This window comes from Condylura cristata, unplaced genomic scaffold, assembly GCF_000260355.1.
Source record: "Condylura cristata isolate star-nosed mole 26May11 unplaced genomic scaffold, ConCri1.0 scaffold00015, whole genome shotgun sequence".
NCBI classification, from domain to species: Eukaryota; Metazoa; Chordata; class Mammalia; order Eulipotyphla; family Talpidae; genus Condylura; species Condylura cristata.
Window position 1 is genome coordinate 27,477,438 of NW_004567116.1, and position 19,556 is coordinate 27,496,993.

The 19,556-nt window shown below is 36.2% G+C and overlaps 1 protein-coding gene across 4 annotated transcripts in view; it reads left to right on the plus strand.

Moving 5' to 3' along the window:
• Positions 1 to 19,556, plus strand: part of PIK3C2A (phosphatidylinositol-4-phosphate 3-kinase, catalytic subunit type 2 alpha) — an 81,775-nt gene that overhangs the window by 3,830 nt on the left and 58,389 nt on the right. For all 4 annotated transcript variants that reach the window (XM_012725643.1, XM_004683011.2, XM_012725644.1 and 1 more), the window contains exon 2: positions 12,124 to 13,265. In XM_012725643.1, the coding sequence (XP_012581097.1) occupies positions 12,189 to 13,265 (1,077 nt within the window). In that variant the 5' untranslated portion in view covers positions 12,124 to 12,188. The remainder of the gene's footprint in view (positions 1 to 12,123; positions 13,266 to 19,556) is intronic.

Sequence of the window (19,556 nt, forward strand, 5' to 3'; positions counted from 1 at the left end):
AATTGGTGGATGGTGTTTAGGGAAAAAAATTCTAGAAGTACTTATATCAGTTTTTCAGTGTCTCCTACTCGGGGTGTTCTCAATTTTATTTTTCCTACCTAGCCCTGTTAGAAATGATAGCATGTATATAACATTTAACACAAAAGCTTACTATTGTCATGTTAGGAGTAATTCAGGCTATATTTAATGATTCATGTTAAATGAATGAACAGGAAAGTAGTCCAAAGTTCAGTAATTATCTCCACAAAGCTGTAACACTGTTGGGATTCTGAGTTAGATTGAAAGTGCTTTGTCAGTAAAATGTTTTTCAACAGGAACTTCTTGCTGGTTTGTCCTCCTTTCTTTATTCCCCTTTCAAACATACACATACACATACTCATACTTAAAGTTGTTCTGGATGAACACCCTGATTGTGAATACATGTATAAAGTTATATGTATAAAGTTACTCCTAAGTATATACATATAAGTTTATACATATAAACTTATATGTATAAACTTATTTCTAAGGGTTGAAAGTAGTGTAATAACTACTAGTACTTATTAGACTATACTATTCTCATTACTTTTTAATCCACATGAGAGAGTTAACCCCTTATCAATTGCTTGTAGTACTTGGGTAGAGCACAATTATGAGTGTTGTAGAGTTAAAGAATGCAGAAGCCAGATTAGTATTATCCAACTTTAAAATTGTGAAGGAATTCAAGAAGTCTTTTCTCTCTCTCTCTAAGATTTCGTTTATGCATACAGAGCTGGGGTACAGGCCAGAGGTGCAGGGGCAGTGAGAGGACCCACTGGAGACAGAGTGGGGAACAGAACAGTTAGACTGATGAAATACACTGCAGAGGGGAGCAGCAGGCGGGACCGGAGGAGCCATGCATGCTATGTGGGTCACCTCCCTAATCTGACCGAACTCGTGCTGAAGTGGCTGTGGTTAGCTTCCTAGTATGGCACTTTAACCTGTTGTGCCACCAGGGAGGGTCCAAGGATTCTCTTCTCTTTTTCCCCATGATACTCTTTTTCTATGGCAGGTTACAGTTCCAATTTCATCTTTTCCTTGACTACACCATTAAAAATACTATCCCGGCCCTCCCTGGTGGCGCAGCCGGTTAAAGCACAACACAAAGAAGCTGTCCCAGAGTGACCACATGGCGTGGCAGACCTCTCCTGACCCGCCCGCTGCTCCCCTCAGCAGTGTACTTCCTTGATCTGCCTGTTCTGCTCCCCGCTCTGTCTCTGGTGAAGCCTCTCACCGCCCTACACCTCTGGCCTGTACCCCAGTTCTGTATGCACAAATAAATAAATCTTTAAAAAAAAAAAATACTATCCCCCCACTAAACCATTGTCATATTTTTTTTTGCCGCATTCTATTCCCTGTCTCAATTTACCATATTTGCTTGTTTAAATCAAACCACTTCATCCTAGTTCAAATCATTGATTTTTCCCCCTAGACTCTTTCAATTACCTGCTAATTTCCCAGTTTCCATTTCTTTTCTCATGTCCATTTTCTATAGAACAAATAGAGATCTTTGATCAGGGTAAACCAGATTGTAATAGGAACTAAATCAGATACTCCCCAGGGAAGGGGGGCAGTTCCAGGTTCCCTGGAGTAGGAGCTGGAGGAGCTAGAAAGGAGGCTAGAGGAAGAAAGGAAGAAGGATGGAGAGCTAGAGGAGACCTGGAAGAGGCAGATGGAGCAGAGACTTGTGAAATAAGTGTGCTTGCTTCTTAGTCTTGGACTGGTTAAAATAGATTTGTGTGAGAAATCTGTGGAGAGGTTAACAATGGCAGCTTTTCTCTTGATTTTGCTTTTGCTTTTTTTGGGGGCACAGATGTGCTGGGTCTCTTCTATCCATACCAAGCCCCAAAGTTACTGAGTGTTCGTATTGATAGATTTTTAGGATTATTTTTCTAAGTGAAGATTTTTTGATTTTTTTGTGTGATTGAGTGTGGTGATTTAATTTGTTCTTGATTTTATTAAAAAATGTTTAACTGAAAATCTACAGAATGATATGTTAGGTTGAAATGTAGAAATTTGTATCATAACCTCAACTTAGAAATTTAACTCTGCATATTTAGCATATATAAATTTGGAGAAAAAGTTTAAACTTTACAAATCAAATAAACCTCCCTCGTTTCTTTAGGAACATACTTTTTAGAAAATAAGATTGATTTGAGCTTAACTCCACAAAATTTATTGTGTTGGGGAAGAAACTAATCTCTGCCTTTCAAAATCTCTGTCTTTGGCTGGAAAATAATTGACAGGAGAAAAGACAAACTTTAATTGTATGCATGGGAAGGGCCATTCATAGAATAATGAAGTTACCATCTCATCATTCCATTGAAGTTATATAAAGTTTCAAAGGGGATAATACACTTAAAAGGAAAGGACGGAACAAAGAATTTTGTCATTTAAAGAAAAAGTAATTTTGTAGGTATCCATTGAAAATAGATCTTGTAAACCTTAGTCTGGGTTGAGAAGGCAGTCATTTCAGCTATTACACCACCACAGAGAAGTCTTATTTCCTGTACTTAGGGAGATAGATAATTCGGGCAGAAAACATTCTTGCATCCTCTGTCTCTTAATTTCTTTCAATTCAAAATAATCAGCATGCCATTGAGACACATTCTGAGGCAGTCTGTCTTTGCCCCCAACTTCAATAAGAACTGAAGTCATTTCTTCTGAGTAATCCTTTGATCTCCATTATTCTGTGACCCCACTAGGTTCATTCCCTAGTAATATTTTTATCCTGCTTAAGCTTCACTCAACCTCTTAAGATTTGTTTAGTGATGTCTTTCTTTACTTGTGGAGGTTTTTTTTGGCATTTTCTCATAAAATATTTTTCTGTCTGACCATTTGAAGTTGACCTACAGAATGCATATGTTGCTGTTTTACCTTTCTCCACTCTTTCTTTATCTTTTTGTTTTAATTTGGATATTTCCTATTGATCTCTTTGAAAGTTTATGAATTATTTCTTTTGTTGTTAAATCCATATAATTCTTCATTTCTGAATCAGTTTTCTTTCCTAGGATTTCTACTTGATTCTTTTATAATTGTATGATTCTGCTGAACCCACACCCCTCAGGCATAGTGTCCATTTATCTTACTGGATCATTTATTATTGTCATCATTATTTAAAGTTCCTGTTTGATAATTCCAAAATTTGGACCATTCTGTGTCAGCTTATGTTGACTGTTTCTGTGACCATAGATCGTATTTTCCTTTTTCTTTGTCTCACAGTATTTGGTTATATGCCAGAGGCCTTATATAAAACATTAGAGCCTGAAGTTCTCTTGATTAATATTTATCTCCAAAATGTTCTTTATCCTGTCAAGCTGCTAAATTGAAAGATTGATTTATAAGTGAGATGGCTCTGTGCTTTGCAGCAACTTTTAATTTAATTTTGATTCAGTTCAACAATAGGTTGAAATACTTTGGGGTGGAATCATGACTTTCTCTTTAGCAGGATGGGATGTGAGCAGTGACTTGCGTCCACAAATTTGTTTTGCAGCTTAGTTGCCAACTTTTTAGGTCACTGGGGAGTCTGTTCTCAACTGCTTCCTTGCTTTCTGTATCTCAGGAGTTACTGTCTTGCTTTTAACCCAGCCTCAGGAGAGCAGTTGTCTGTGAAGGTCTGCAATGCTTTAGAGATCTTTTTCCTTCCATTATCTTGCCATTGGTAGATGAAAATTTAGAGTGCCACACGTGTACTTTTCTCTGCTCACTTGTTCAGTCTTCCTTTAGAGGTTGACTTAGTCCCTTGTACTTTGAGGAAGGGGAGTTCCACATTTCTCCAGGGGGGTGTCTTTTTCTGTTCTTCTGCCCTGTCCGTAGATTTTAGTGTGTTATCTATCTATTTTATGCCAGTTTTACCTGCACACTTCTCACAATTTTAATCTGTATGCTTGATCACATGTGATCTGAAGAGTTTGTTAAAGGACTGACTTCTCATTATGTTAGACTAAGGTGTATCTCTTTTGCTTTTGCGCTGGAGTGAGAGTAGCAGTGAGGCTCCCTCCCCAGTGAAGAGTTTATCACTTTTTGGTTATTTAATGCATCACATTTTTTGTTGTTTCCTGTTCTCTAATAATGTCTTAAAACTTTTTATCTTATGTAACTTGTTTTTCATTGTTGGGGTGAGAGTGATAGTCTTACTACTTTGTATTTCCTAATAAGTGAAAATTCCTCTACTGCACATTTATTACCTTCTTTTAAACTTAACCAAGCTTACAAATGATGAAATATTTAAAATTCTACCAAAGTTTAAATAGTGAAAAGTAAATCTGTTTGCCATTGCCTCTTCCCCGTTCTCCTATTTCATTTACGTACCAATTCCTTCCATTATCACTTTTGTCTCCTGAAGTGTTTCTTCCTGTCCAGCCAGACCCTTCCATCTATGCTTCTGATTTTATCCTATTCAGCTGTACTCAGTATTTGAGCTAGTATTTTTATGTACTCTTTTTTAAAAATATTTATTTATTATGCATGCAAGAACTGGGGTACAGGCCAGAGGTGTGGGGCAGGGGTGGAGGATGTGAGAGGATTCACCAGAGACTGAGTGGGGAGCAGAACAGGCAGACTGAGAAGTACACTGTTGAGTGGAGCAGTGCGAGAGAGAGGAGAAGTCTGCTTAGCCATGTGGGTCAGCTCCCTGGCCAGGGAATAGAATTCTATTGAACTCATGCTGAAGAGGCTGTGGCTGGCTGGCTGGCTGGCTTCCTAGTGCTGCTCTTTAACCTGTTGTACCACCAGGGAGGGACCAAAAGGTGCACTTTTAACTAGGTTACAGGGAGAAACTTGCTCAAATGTCACTGTTGCAGTACAGGGAGGTGAGAATGAACATTTCAACTACTTGGCAAATGCAGTCTAGCCAGTGTGAAAAGAAGAACAAAGACTTTGAGTGAGAAGTATAACATACTGGTGGACAACAAGGAGGCCAGTCTGACAATAGCAGAGCTATCTATAGGAGAAGCAGTAGGAGGGAAATCAAGTATTAGTGTCCCTGGCAAATAATTGTAAAAAAATTTACCTTTTCTTTGAGTGAAACAAGAACTGTTGAAATTTGGAACAGAGGGGTTGTTACAGGACAGTGAGAGGGCACCCCTGAAACCCCCATTGCGCGCTCTAAATAGGTTCTGCCATCTGTTACATCAAGATAAACTATGTTTGACCTTTAATGAAAGGAAAGTATAATATAATTAGTGTGCAATACAGAAAAAACAAAGAGTATAGTTTGTAAATTAAACACCCAAAGTTACCCATCCTCTTGTGGCTAAAAGTCCATCCAAAAGAGAGTAGCCCAAAGCAAGGTCTGAAAGCTGGCCACAGAAGGTGTAAAGCATCTTCTGGCTAGGGACCCACAGTGATCAAAAAATGGCCAGACAAGTCTGGGAGGAAAAGAGCAAAATCAAAATCAAGATAAATGCTGCTATAGTTAACGTCCCCACGGGTCTCTCACCCACTTCTGTTTCAACTAGTCTAGGGTCAAGAAACAAGAGCAGCTTCTTCACATGTCTCTGCTCCATGTTCCTCCCTCAGTTTCCTTCTGGCTCTCCATCCTGCTCCCCTCCTTTTTAGTCTCCTCTCCAGATTCTTCTCTTTGGTGCTCAGCTCCACCCTCCTTTGAGTGGGGCAGTTAAACTGCCCTTTTCCTGGGGACCACCCTATTACAGGGTGACAAGATCTAGGTTTTCAAATATGCTGACTGCTTTGTTGAAAATAGTCTGAAGGTGGGAGTAGCAGAGACAAATTGGGAGGTTATTTCAGTAATCCAGTCAAGAGATGATGGTTGGTTTAGGATAGTAGCAAGAATATAAGTAGGAATGAAGAAATGCTCAGTTCACAATATTTGAAGCTATAAGATATTATATACATATATCTACACCTACCTCATGAATACCATATTGCTGACTTCCGACAAGCTATAATTGAATTAAGATTTTCTAATTTAATTTAAATAAGTAAAGTAAATTTACTGGGTATACATATGATGACAAGAGTATGCAATCATATTTATTGATAGTAATGTCTTTTTCAGCGTTTTATTTATATTTTAAAATGCAATCGAATATTTTTTGCATAAATTGGTCATGTTGTATGCAGTGCTGATAAAGTGATTCACAGATGGTGAAAATCATGGAGAAATCACATTTTAAAATTTGTTGGTCTTTTTTTTTTTTTTTTGCAGTCTTATATGCCCTTTCCCCATATCTCTTAATCAGTAAGGGCAGTGTTCTTAATTTAGCTTACAGAATGGTGAATGATAAGGGATAAGGTAGCTCTTATTTGTATTTTTTTAAAGGTTTGTTTATTTATGCAACAGCACTTGGGTATAGGCCAGAGGTGCAGGGTGAGAGGATTCAACAGAGAATGATTGAGGAGCAGAGCAAGCAGATTGATGAAATACACTGTTGAGGGGAGCAGCAGGTGAGACAGGAGAGGTCTGCTGCTCCATGTGTGTCATCTCTGGGGCTGAGGATTGAACTCACATGGAAGCTGCGGGGAGCTTCATGGTACTGTGCTTTAACCCCTTGCACCGCCAAGGGGGGCCTATTTGTATTTTTTAAGTGACTTATTTATGTGTATAAGAACCAAGGTGTAGGTCAGAGGTGTGTGTGGGGGTGGTGGTGGTGAGAGGATTCATCAGAGAATGAGTGAGGAGCAGAACAGGCTGACCTACTGAAATACACTGCTGAGCAGAGCATCAGGTGAAACAGGAGAGGGCTCACCTGTGTCATGTGGGTTAGCTCCCTGGCCAGGGATAGAACTCATGCCATAGTGGCTGGAGATAGCTTGATAGTGCTATGTCTTTAACCCCTGTACCAGAGGCTCTTGTATTTGTATTTTTTCATAGTATCTCTTAAAAAGTTGGATTTGTGTTCATTTAAAACACCCCACAGAGGGCCCTCCCTGGTGGCGCAGCAGTTTAGAGCACAGCACTAAGAAGCTAAAGCCACTTCACATGAGTTTGATCCCCACCCTGGAGGTAATCCACAGGGTGCGGCAGACCTCTCCTGACCCGCCTGCTGCTCCTCAGCAGTGGACTTTGACAGTCAGCCTGTTCTGCTCCTCACTCTGTCTCTGGTGAAACCTCTCACCACCCCTGTACCTCTGGCCTTTACCCCAGTTCTGTATGCATAAATAAATATATCTTAAAAAAAAAACACCCCACAGACTATTTGTAATGTAAGTGTTCTTTGTTGTTTTTCACATACCATGTATTATATAGATATGAAATGTGATGTTTCAAATATGTAGAATGGATCTTATTTAATGTGAAATAACAGAAAAATGCATAAAGCATGTATGATTGTTTAAAATAAGCACTTGGGTAACTAGTCATTAGATTAGTAGTTAGAATATTGCTGATATTCTAGAAGTTCCCAATGTATTTCTCCCTGATCATGAACCCTTCCATGAGCACTAACCTAATCTTTCCCTCCTTTTTTCACTTTTACCATTATATAAGCTTATTTAAGCAATATAGTTTAGTTTTTCACCTTCACGTGAATGGAATCATTCTGTGTATTTTTATCTCTCTACTTAGTATTATATTTCAGAGTTTTATACTTTAAAAAAATAGTTATATTTTTTCATTGGTATTGCTATATAGAATTATTGATACATTGATTGAGCTGTGATGAAAGACATGCTTTGTCTTTGTTCCTGGCTCCTAACATGCAATTTGAAAAACCCTTGAAATCTCTGGAATTATGTCTTTTGTTTGCTAATGAAGTAACTGTGTCTGGGACCCCTAGATAGATTTAGAATTTGAATTGGTTGCCAGAAAGATCAGAACATGATTAGGGGATTGGAGTTTTTGTTCCCAGCCCTCTCACCTTGGAAAAGGAGATAGGAGCTGGAAATTGTAATATGTCTTTGTAATTAAATCACTACAGAAATTCTTAAGATGAAGAAGGGAACTTTTGGGTTAGTAAACATATCGAGGTGCTGATATAGTGGCACTTTCACAGAGATCATGGAATCTCCATATATTGCCCCTTTAGTCTATGCATTTCTTTATCTGGCTATTCTGAATTATCTCTTCTATAATAAGCTGGTGATAATAATTTTTGTTTTGTGAGCTGTTACAGCAAATTATCAAACCTGAAGTGTTGGGTGCCCACACTTTGTACCCTAGTTGAATAGATGTTTGGGTTACCTGGGGCCCCAACACTTGTTGACTGGCATCTAAACTAAAAATAAGCAAGAAGTCTTCTTGGACTGAGCCTATACCTATACTCTGTGGAATCTGACACTAATGCTGCTAGATAGTTTCAGAATTGAGTTGAATTGTAAGAAGCCTAATGGGTGTCCTGAAAGTGAGAGAAATTGGTGGTTGTTATGTAAAAACACATAGGTGTCAAAAGTTGCACATTGAAACAGACTATGAACCTTTGATTGGATTAATAAATATTTGGGTTATATCCTACTGGGGACTATATGTGGTCAGTGTTATTTGAGTGTGCTTATGAATATATTTAGAGCGTATACACATGGATTTCCCTTATATCATTCCCTTCCTTCATATTATTAAGTATTCTTCTGGCTTCCATGTTTGGAGGTTAAAAAACTGAATTGTTTGTAGAAGATGAATTGTAACACAGTTCAGTATCTTTTGTTTTGTTCTAATCCACTTGATTTTATGAAAAATGGGCAGTGTGTTACGGTATTCAGTAACAGTCAGTTACACTTGGCTCATTTCTTCTACTGTATATCCATAGTCATGTACCATCTGAAATCCCTTTTTTAAGACAGTTCAGTAACCTTCATTCCTTCCTCTTAAAATATGTATTTGTTAAATAAAGTTCCATGTTTATTAAGCAACATTCTTTTAAATGTTGTGGGTAGGAAAATAATGATCAAAATCATCGCTGCATTTAAGTTTATTTTAATCTGTTAATAAATACACAGATTACAAATTCCATGTTAATCAAGATATTTCTGGTGATCATGGCAGAAGTAATTTTAAACTCACTTAAACCAAAATGGGGAGATATATTGGCTTATATAAATAAATAACTGACCTTGGGCATGGATTAAATCCAGATGTTTAATATTTAAAATATATCTCATTTATCTTAGTTCTGCTCTCTGTGGCTTAGATTCATTCTGCATCAAGTGATGGAGAAGGTGGTTACTGCAGTATCAAACTTACATCCTATCATTTTACCAACTCTGACTGGCCAGACTTGGATCCTCTGGAGTGGGCCAGGGTGAGGGAGAGGATGGCCCACCTAGTGTGAATTAAGTGGAATAAAAAGGAGATAAGTAAATTTCAAAAAAGAAGTTTTCTGAAGAAGGTTGCTGAGCAGGCAAAACCAGCATAAAGTCTACAGAATTAAATAAGAATCTTCATTTGAGCTAAAAAGATGAATTGTGGTGGGACCTACTTAAGAAACTTCTGCAAGGGGACTATTTGAATTGGGTTCTGAAGGAGGAGGAGAGTTTTTCCAAGACAGAATGAGTAAAAAAGAACTTTCTAGGTCATGCATTTGAGAAATTTGGCAGTGAAGAAAGAAAATTAAAATGCAAGCCACTGGAGTCTGAATGGGTATGGTAAGATTTTTTTCTCTTTCAGTATGGAGAAAGGCTGAGCAAGTGGAAAAACATGAGCCAGTAGAGGAGAAATAAACAATGCAAAGGAGAAAATCACTGATTAAAAAAGAAAATAGGGGAATTCAGTAGGATTAAGGCTGTAAGTGAAAGGGGCAGCTGTTCAGAAAGGAAAAGGGAGGTGTTTATTCTCTGAGGACAAGTGAAGGAAGTTGATTGTGGTGATGGGGGAAGTAAAAGCACAGAAATTTGTTGTGAAGTAGGTAACTCACTTCAGTTTTGTTTTCAAGGAAGAGAAGAAAAGATTTATCAGTTATCTATCACTTTGTAACCAGTCCAAAGAAATTCTTTAAGTTAGCAATTTGCCTCTGAACTTGGGCAGCATGGTTTCTTTTGTCATTTTGCCTTGGATCACTCATATGGCTGTGGTTATCTGGACTGTGGATGTAGTGTCTAAAATGGTGACTTTACCCACATATCTGGTGATCTGTGCTTTTGGCTGGGCCTCTGTGCCCACTCATTGTCCATGAATAGTCACCTGCCAGTGGCTGCTGTTCAAGAAAGAAGAGCAGAAGCAGTTAGGTCTCTTATGACCTAACTTGGAATGCCTACAGTGTCACTTCTTTAACATTTGATTGGTCAGAGCATGTCACAAGACTATCACAGACCGAATGGAGAAGTAGATTCCACCTTTGAATGAGTCACATTGCAAAGGGGTATGTTTGCTGGAATTGGAGAATTTGTGTCCATTTCATCCCCTTCTATATTTTGTTGTGAAAATGTTCAATCAAGCAGCCAATTGAAAGAATTTCAGAGTAAATACTCATATACTTACCATCAAGAGGCTATAGCATTAACATTTTCCTCTACGAATCACATATTTATCCATCTACCATCCCCCTATCTATCAATTCATCATACTTAATGAATTTAGAAGTTAACTAGTAGGCATCAGTACTTTTCCTCTGTGTACTTCATGCATATTTAACAAGTCAGTATTTGTTTACATTTTTTTCTCTTGTGTAATGTTTATATACAATAAAGTTCATATTTTAAGTCTACAGCAATAATGTTTTTTGCAGTCTACCATAGTAAGGAAAATTTTGGAATAGCTTTTCCATGGAGTATCTCAGAAAATCACCTATATTGGTAGGAAAGGAAGTGCAAAGTAATATTCATCCTCAGCTACCTCTTTCTTTATGTCCTGATCACTAATCATTTTTTCATATATGATGAAGTGAAAGATGATGAGGCCATTGCTTCAACAACTGGACTTTCGATGTGTTGTATTAGTTTGAATTCATATTGGGTGTTTCCCAGCCTCCTTTCATCGAGCATTTATTGAGCATATGCTATAGACAAGCACTGTACTGGAAAAGATCTTGGGCTGTAAACAGAAGCACTCGTGCTTTCTAGTCATTTAAACTAGGTGTATCTCAAGCCAGAGTAAGACTAGTAATGGATGTTATTTATTTAAGGCTATGTTCCAGGCCAAGGATAAGTACTTTTAATTGTATTGTTATATTCAGTATAACAGATAGATGCTTTTTCATTTTAAAAGTAGGGCACTAAGGCTTATGGAAAAGTTTTCATTGTCCGAGGTGTACAACTTCAAAATAAAGGTGGTAGAACTCCAGAACCCACATTTAACTTCCATATCATATTGATTAGAAGTATGGAATGTGCCCCCTGTTACATACATAACTAACTCTTTATTTGGTCACAGTGCTTCATATGGTAATCTTGGTCTGAATTAAGAGTTTTAAATAGAGGAGTATAAATTTTATAAATGAATCAATGAGAAAGTTTAATGAACTGTCTTCTAGTCTGTGATTAAAAATATTTTAGCAATTAGAAAATGAGAAATTTTAATATTGTATCTTGGTTTAACTGCTTTGATCAAACAGAAGTTGATCAATTCAGCTATAATTTAGCCTGTAAGTAGAGTACTATGACTTCTAAAGTTTTTAACACTTTTATCTTACTCTAATCTGTTACATTTCTAATATTTTATACTACTACAAACTTATGTTTTTCATAAGAAGTTCTAATATAAATCATATTCCTTGAATTTATTGTTTAGAAATTAAATGCTTTTAATGTTAATTTATCAAGTAGCATAGTATTGAAACGATTTTGACTTGTTATTTACATTATAGTTAACTCTTCCCAAACTCTTAAAATATATGACTAACTATTAAACCATTTTATGCCAAGAATTCTTCCAGGAGTGTTTATGCCAGTAGTGCCATGGTTAACCACAGCCATTGTAATAGCTGAAGTGAAAGCTTCTTGAGTTCATTTACTGTACTTGTTTTCCTTCGTGTTAGGTCAGGGAATGGGTTAATGTCATATATCTCTAAACATGTCCCTTAACTTAAGTCATCAGTGTTTTAAGATATTTTGAAAGTGTTCCTTTACTCAGATCCTTCTCCATCTGCTCATTTTACTTTATATTTTTGTGACTTTTAATCCTAAATCGTTTAAGGTAGTTTGCAAAAAATAAATCTGAGTTTGAAAAATCTAATTGTTGTTTAAAATCTAAGTGTTGTTTATTTTTACCTGTAGGTCTTGATATTTTGGAAGCTCCAAGAAAAAATTAGATTAGGAAAAGTTTGTTCTTATAAGTGGACATGGCTCAGATATCCAGCAAGAATGAATTTAAGCAGTGTTCATCTTCATGTCTCGAACAAACCAGAACAAAAGATGTGGGAAAAGAAGAAGCATTACAAATGGAAGCAGAGGCTTTAGCAAAATTGCAAAAGGACAGACAAGTGACTGATAATCAGAGAAGTTTTGAGTTGTCAACCAACACCAGACAAAAAGCACAAGTTTATAATAAACAAGATTATGATCTCATGGTGTTTCCTGAGTCAGATACCCAAAAAAGAGCAGTAGATATTGATGTAGAAAAGCTTACCCAAGCTGAACTTGAGAAACTATTGTTGGATGACAGTTTTGAGACTAGGAAAACACCAGTATTGCCAGTTACTCCTGTTCTTAGCCCTTCATTTTCAACACAGCTCTATCTTAGACCTACTCTTCAGAGAGGACAGTGGCCACCTGGATTATCTGCGCCTTCCACCTACACTTTACCTTCCTTTTACCAGTCAACATACAGTAGTAAACAGACAGCATTCCAAAATGGCTTGAATCCAAGGATGCCTACTTTTCCTCCTGCAGAACCTATATATTTAAGTATTCCAGGACAGTCTCCATATTTTTCATATCCTTTGACACATGTTGCACCCTTTCATCCACCAGGAAGCTTACCTATCTATCGTCCAACAGTCAATCCTGACATGGCAAAACTGTTTGACAAAATAGCTAGTACATCAGAGTTTTTAAAAAATGGAAAAGCAAGGACTGATTTGGAGATAACAAATTCAAAAACTGCAATCAGCAATCTACAGGTATCTCCAAAGTCTGAAGATATTAGTAAATTTGACTGGTTAGATTTGGATCCACTAAGCAAGCCTAAGATGGACAATGTGGAAGTGCTAGATCATACGGAAAATGAGAAAATTGCTCAAGGTTTGCCAATGGAAGATCCTTGGGATGCTGTTCTTCTTGAAGAGAGATCTTTAGCAAATTGTCACCATGAAAGAAAGGTGAATGGAAAATCTTTTTCTGGAGCAACTGTAACAAGAAGCCAGTCTTTAAATATTCGAACAACTCAATTTACAAAAGTCCAGGGCCAAATGTGTCAGGTATGGCCTTTTCCTTTTAATTTCTTAAACTTAGAACAAAGAATTCTTATTTGTGTGCATAATTTATTAGGTAAAAGAAACACTTTGGATTTTGAATTGTGTTTTCTTTGCTCTTATGTATCCTTGGAATTTTACATTGTGTGGTAAAGGACTAAATGTGTTTATATCAGTTAAAAATTGCTTGCTATAAAGACTATTTTTTCTAGGATTATAAATTTAAAAAGCTTCTAGTCAAGGATCTGTCACTGAGAGGCATTTAAGATAATTTTTATCAGTATGTCCTTTTTATGATATATAGTTCTTTCTCTTCCTTATCTCTTTAAATTTTTTAGGGGAAACAAGAAATTTTGGCTTTTAACCCATTAGAGGAATTCTCATGTGTATTGTTTTGTTGTTTTTAACCATACATGCTTGAACAAATGACCCTGAAAAGAAGGAAGAAAAGTCTTTTAGAGGATATTCCTTAAGTACCTATGTTGATAAACATGAGAAAACAGTAATTACTGCGTTTAAGGGTGGCTTGGGTACGTTATCTTCCCTCAGAAGAGAGACAGTAGGGTTTGGAATTTTCCTTTCCAGAAACAGTATATACCTTTATGTATTTGTATTTTTCTTAAAATATATGTGGTTTCTAAGTTTTTAAGCCTCATTCTCACTTTAATGTGAGTTATATAATTCAGTAAATTGGATCAGCATTTACCTACCTTTTAGGTATTGTGAATCAACTAGCTTTTAGGGAAAAAGAAGCAGCGAATTTTGCATGGTTTATGTTGAATTGATGACTTTAAAAACCATTTTGGATATCTGGGAGAGAAGGAAGAATGTATTAAGATTATGAAAAAGATAAGAATATTTTGGATGACATGATTAGAAAAGTCTCTACTATTGCAGTTTTCCATTTCAACTATAGTTTACTTTGGATGTACATCTTATTAAATTCTCTTACAACTTTTCAATATTGTTTCTAAATTTACTAACACAATATTTTAATACCTTTCAGTTTTAAAACTATGCTTATTACACATTTTAAATTGGAACCAAAGTATGTCGATTGTTTCAATAGTTTGTATCAGTGTTATCTCATTGTGACTTTTGTTTTTAGAAAATAGTAATCATTTCCTGAAGTATCTGAAGAGAAAATGGCAGCCTTTAAGCAAGATTCATCAAAAAAAAAAAAAAAATTAAGCTAGAAGTAGAATTGCTAGTATTTTAAGTTTAGGTTTTTGTAGAACCACCAAAACTTTTTTCTGTAATGGCTGTACCATTTTACATTCTACCTGTAGTTTTGGCTTCTTCATATCTTTTCTAGTACTTGTTATTTTCTAATTTTTTGTAATATAGCCTATCCTAATATGGAAAGTGATTATTTTCTCCCCTGGTCCTTTATATTCCTGCTATGAGTGAAACCATCTGGTATTTTTCCTTTTCTTTCTGGCTTATTTCAGTAAGCATAATCCCTTCTATCTCCATCTATGTTGTGTAGCAACATATAATTCTAATACCAAAAAGTGAAAAAGAACTCAATGTCCTTCAATTGATGAATGGATAAACAAAAGTGGTATGTCTGTTGGTGTTCTAAGAATGTGGTTATGGTCACAAAGACTTGTTAATGTACTAAAAGCCATTATATGTTTTTAAATGGTTAAAATGGCAAATATTATGCTGTCAGTTATTTTAAAAATTGGAAGGCACTGGTTCACTGGTCCACAGCAGGACAGGCCACTGCTGAATTCATACTTGGGTCAGTTTTCTAGTGGAGATCTCTCCCCAAATGTGGCATTCCTTTTTATTGGTTAAGCCTGAGAACATGATGCCAGGTATTTGACATCATGCACTCTAGCTAGGGATATCAGCTGATTATAGTAGTTGTTTGGGAAAGGCAACTATCTAGAACCTAAGAGATCTCAGAACTGTGGGATATTGTAGTCCCTTTTATCAGAGGAAAGGAAACCTCTTGCCTGGCAGTGGCATAAGTGTAGGTTCAGCCCTCCAAATGGTAGACAGTAAAGCTTCTGATTATCCAGAGTGAGCATCCAGTTACTTTCAAACAATTCTGCTCCTGCCTCGCATTTCTGTATGTACACATGTACTTATACATCTACAATGCGTGTGTAGTAGCTACAATGCATGGATTATCTTGAATTTAATATAAATATTTATAAAGGACTTTTTTTTTTGCATTATCTCTATATCTTACATTCTTACCTCCCAGCTTTGAAAAGTCATTTATCCCTTAAGAGAAACAGACTATTGTAAGAGATTACCATTCCAGGTGAACTGTGGTTTTCATCTTAACAAGTTGAGGCTTCTGATACACTGGAATTACTTACTGTCCAATGACCCAAGACTGGAACTGAGAACCTAAAGCTACATGCTTCTTATCTATGCTGTAAAACTTCATACAGCTCTATATTTGCTGAGACAGGAGAAAGTTCATGAGAAGCCTGTGAGACCAGATTAACTCACTATGTAATAATTGTATTGCAGTTAGTTATATGAATTCTGATACTGTAAAGATGTATCCTGAAAATTTTATGAATGAAGGTAGTAGATTATAGCTTTAATAAAACCAAGTAAGCTAGGGGCATAGTGCTTATAGGAGAAACAAGATGGCCGTGTGTTGATAATTGTTGAATCTATTGATGGATATATGAATGTTCACTATATTATTCTCTCTACTTTTACATATCTTTGAATGTTTCTACAATAAGATAATAAGTTAGAGAACTGCTTATCGGAAGAAAAGTTGGTATTCAAACTCATGGAACTCTGTATTCTCTCTCCTCCACCTTGTTTTTTAACTCTACTAATAGGACATGCTATGTAGGAAGATACTGTAAATGACAAACACTAGTAGGCTATCTTTTACAGGAGATATTTAAAGTAAACCAAATAATGAACTTTCAAAACTAAGTTGTATATTACAGCATCCTGCAGAATTTAGGCCTACAAAATCCTGATTTTGTGTGTGTTTGGAAATATGGGTGAGAGGAGAAAATAGAAGTGTGGAATTTGAGGGGAAGGAGAATTGTTTTTTTCAAAAAGTTTTGTAAGTGATTCCAATGTAGCTAACTTGTTGCCTCCTGATTAGTTGACCTTAAAGTTTCTTCATACTTCAGGAACCTATGAAGATGAGAAAATAACAAGACAAATAGAAAAATGTAAAGATAGAGTATTCTGGGAACAGCTTCTTTGCAACTTAAAACCTATAGCATAGATTCTCAGTGCTTTTAGCTTCCTTAGTTTAAACGGGGCACTTGTAGTTCAATTTGTGTCTTCTCTTTCTACCCTTTCCTTTGGTTGGGCCAGGGCTTCCCACGTTTCTCCCTTTTATTGTTTTCCTACATTTATTGTATCCTGCTCTTTTTTTTTTTTTTTTTTGGTAAAGATTTATTTATTTATGCACAGAACTGGGGTACAGACCAGAGGTTCAGGGGTGGTGAGAGGATTCATCAGAGACAGAGTGGGGAGCAGAACAAGCAGTCTGATGAAGTACACTGCTGAGGAGAGCAGCGGGCAGGTCAGGAGAGGTCTGCGCGCCATGTGGTCACCTCTGGGGCAGGCGGGGATCAAGCTCTTGCAGAAGTGGCTTTAGCTTCTTAGTGCTGTGCTTTAACCTGCTGCACCACCAGGGAGGGCCCTCCTGCTCAATTTTACTATTTGTCACAGTGGAATACTTAGGGTGCCTTCAGAAAGTGTCTTATAGAAATGAGGATAGGTAATATCCTAAAGATAGGCAGATCTGGGAAATAAAGTCACATGAGAGTTGCAGATAACTGCTAACTGCTTGGACTCCAGGAAGTAACTAGGCTTCTGGGTTAACATCAGGTTCTGATGTTCTAAAATATATAAGAAGGATCAAGGACATTAATTATGAGAAACATGAGTCAAAGCCAGGTAAGCAAAAATAATACAATCATTTGATAAAGTCAGTAATTTTACCCTGTGGCACAGTGTCTGACTGGAGGTGGCTTAGGCTACCTGCCAAGTGTTAAAAGAGGCTAACTGCAGCAGGACTTAGGAAGTATTTAGTTGTTTAATCATTCCATTTTACTCTGCTTTATTAAAACCCTGTCTAATACTTATGTTTGAGCACATTCTAAGAGAGGCAAGATAAATTTCTTGGAAAGAGAAGGCTACAGTATTCAGGATCTAGAAGCAGTGTTAAGACATTGGTGAAATGATTAAGAATTATTTTGTAGAGTTGGAGGATATTAATTGTAGAGTTAAATCACTGTTTAGATCTTGAGTTACTTCACCTGTAAGGTAAAGTTGGTTAGACTAGATGATTTTTGAGATTACTTTTTTTTTTTACTTTTTTTTTTGAAGACTTATTTATGCATACAGAACTGGGGTACAGGCCAGAGGTGCAGGGGTTGTGAGAGGATTCATCAGAGACTGAGTGGGGAGCAGGACAGGCAGATCAAGGAAGCACACTGCTGAGGGGAGCAGCTGGCTTCAGGAGAGGTCTTCCTTGCCATGTGGTCACCTCCCGGGGTGGGGATCAGGTTGGGATGAACTCATGCTGAAGTGGCTTGGGCTTCTTAGTGCTGTGTTTTAACCCGCGGCACCACCAGGGAGGGCCTTTTGAGATTACTTTTAAGAATAATATTTAAAGTTTGAAAAGTTGCCTTGTAATAGAGGCAACTTTTGTATTTGGGATGTAGTTTCTTAAGCCAGTTCAGTGAGCAGAATTCCTGAAAATTATAAACATTCTGGTCTACTAAATTTTTCATTGTATTAAATATATTACTTTGTCTAAGATTTTAATAGAGATAAATGGTAGCAAGAACTACACAGTAAAATACATTTTATAGAAAGCATAAGGTTAAACAAATCTTACTTTTTAAAATATTTTCTTCATTAACTGAAAAATTCTTTTTAGTGACATTTTAAAATCCTGAAAGTAGAACAGAGACCAATGGGGAAGAAATTGCCAAGGAGGCAGCTACTATAGTTAAATTTGAACAAAGGAACTTATAGATAGTCATTGACATCTGTTGGAGGTTTGGTTTGCCCTTGTGGCAAATACTATGGAAGGGATTTTTGTATTCAAAGAAAGCTTCTAGAAAGCTTCTTTTTATTAATACTAAAATTTCATCATTTTGTTTTTGTTCAAGATAAAAAGATTGATTTGATGTAGGCCAGAAGGGGATGGTAAACCAGCGCACTAGTTGTAGGCTGACTTTGGAAGTCTGTGGCACAAATATTGACATGGAGTTTTTAATTTTTCACAAACTGTTCATCTCTATTTAAAAACTTTTATATGAGATTCATGTTTTTGTTGGGAAATACGATTGCAATGCCTAGACTTTATAATTACTAGATACTTAAGTATTCATTTCCTGTAAGAATTTTTTGCTTTGTGGTCAAAACTCAGTAGGGTGTTTTTCTTCTGGCTCAGCAAGCTTACTTCCTGTTTCCTTCTAGTGTCTTTTGTTAATGGGAATCTAAATACTTTTGTTCAGTTTGTGATGTGTATGTGTGTTTCCAAAACCAGGGAACTATTTTCTGGCAATTAAAGTTGAAATCAGACTTAAAGTCAATAACTATAAATATAGCTACTTTAGCAGCTTTCAAAGATTTTAGTATTGATTATTTTATTGAAGTAGTTTTGCAAAGGTCTGTGGGTATTAAAAGTTAATTGTATTAACATTTAAACATTTATATATCCCCATTGGCAGAATGTCTATCATTAATTTAAAAGAAGGGGGAAAAAGAAATAAAATATGATTTCATTGTCTAGCTGAATGTTGGTAATCCACTCTTAGAATAACTTACTGAAGGCTCTTTGTAATTTTTCTTTTAATTACAAATAAGGAAGTAGTCATCTTTGTTCTCAGTAGTGACAGATAATACATGTTTAATAGACTTTAAGTGAGTTAATTACTACTCTGTGACACAAACATATGTACATGCATGTTAATTTTTCTACAACCTGACATATATACTCAGTAATTACAAGCAATTTTTTTATTATAGTAAAATATACATAACAGAATTTTCATCTTAACCATTTTAAGTGTATAGTTAGTGCTGTTAAATACATTCTCATGGTTGTATACCACCACCCATCCTGTAAAAAAACTAAACCTCTTAACTCCCCATTCTCTCTTTTTCTAGCCCCTAGCAACTACCATTATGCTTTCTGTCTTTATGATTTTTGACTAAAGATAACTTATATAAACAGAATCATAGGATATGTCTTTTTATGACTGACTTATTTTACTTGGCATAATGTATTCAAAGTTCATTCATCTTGTATAGCATATTGTAGAATTGCTTTCATTT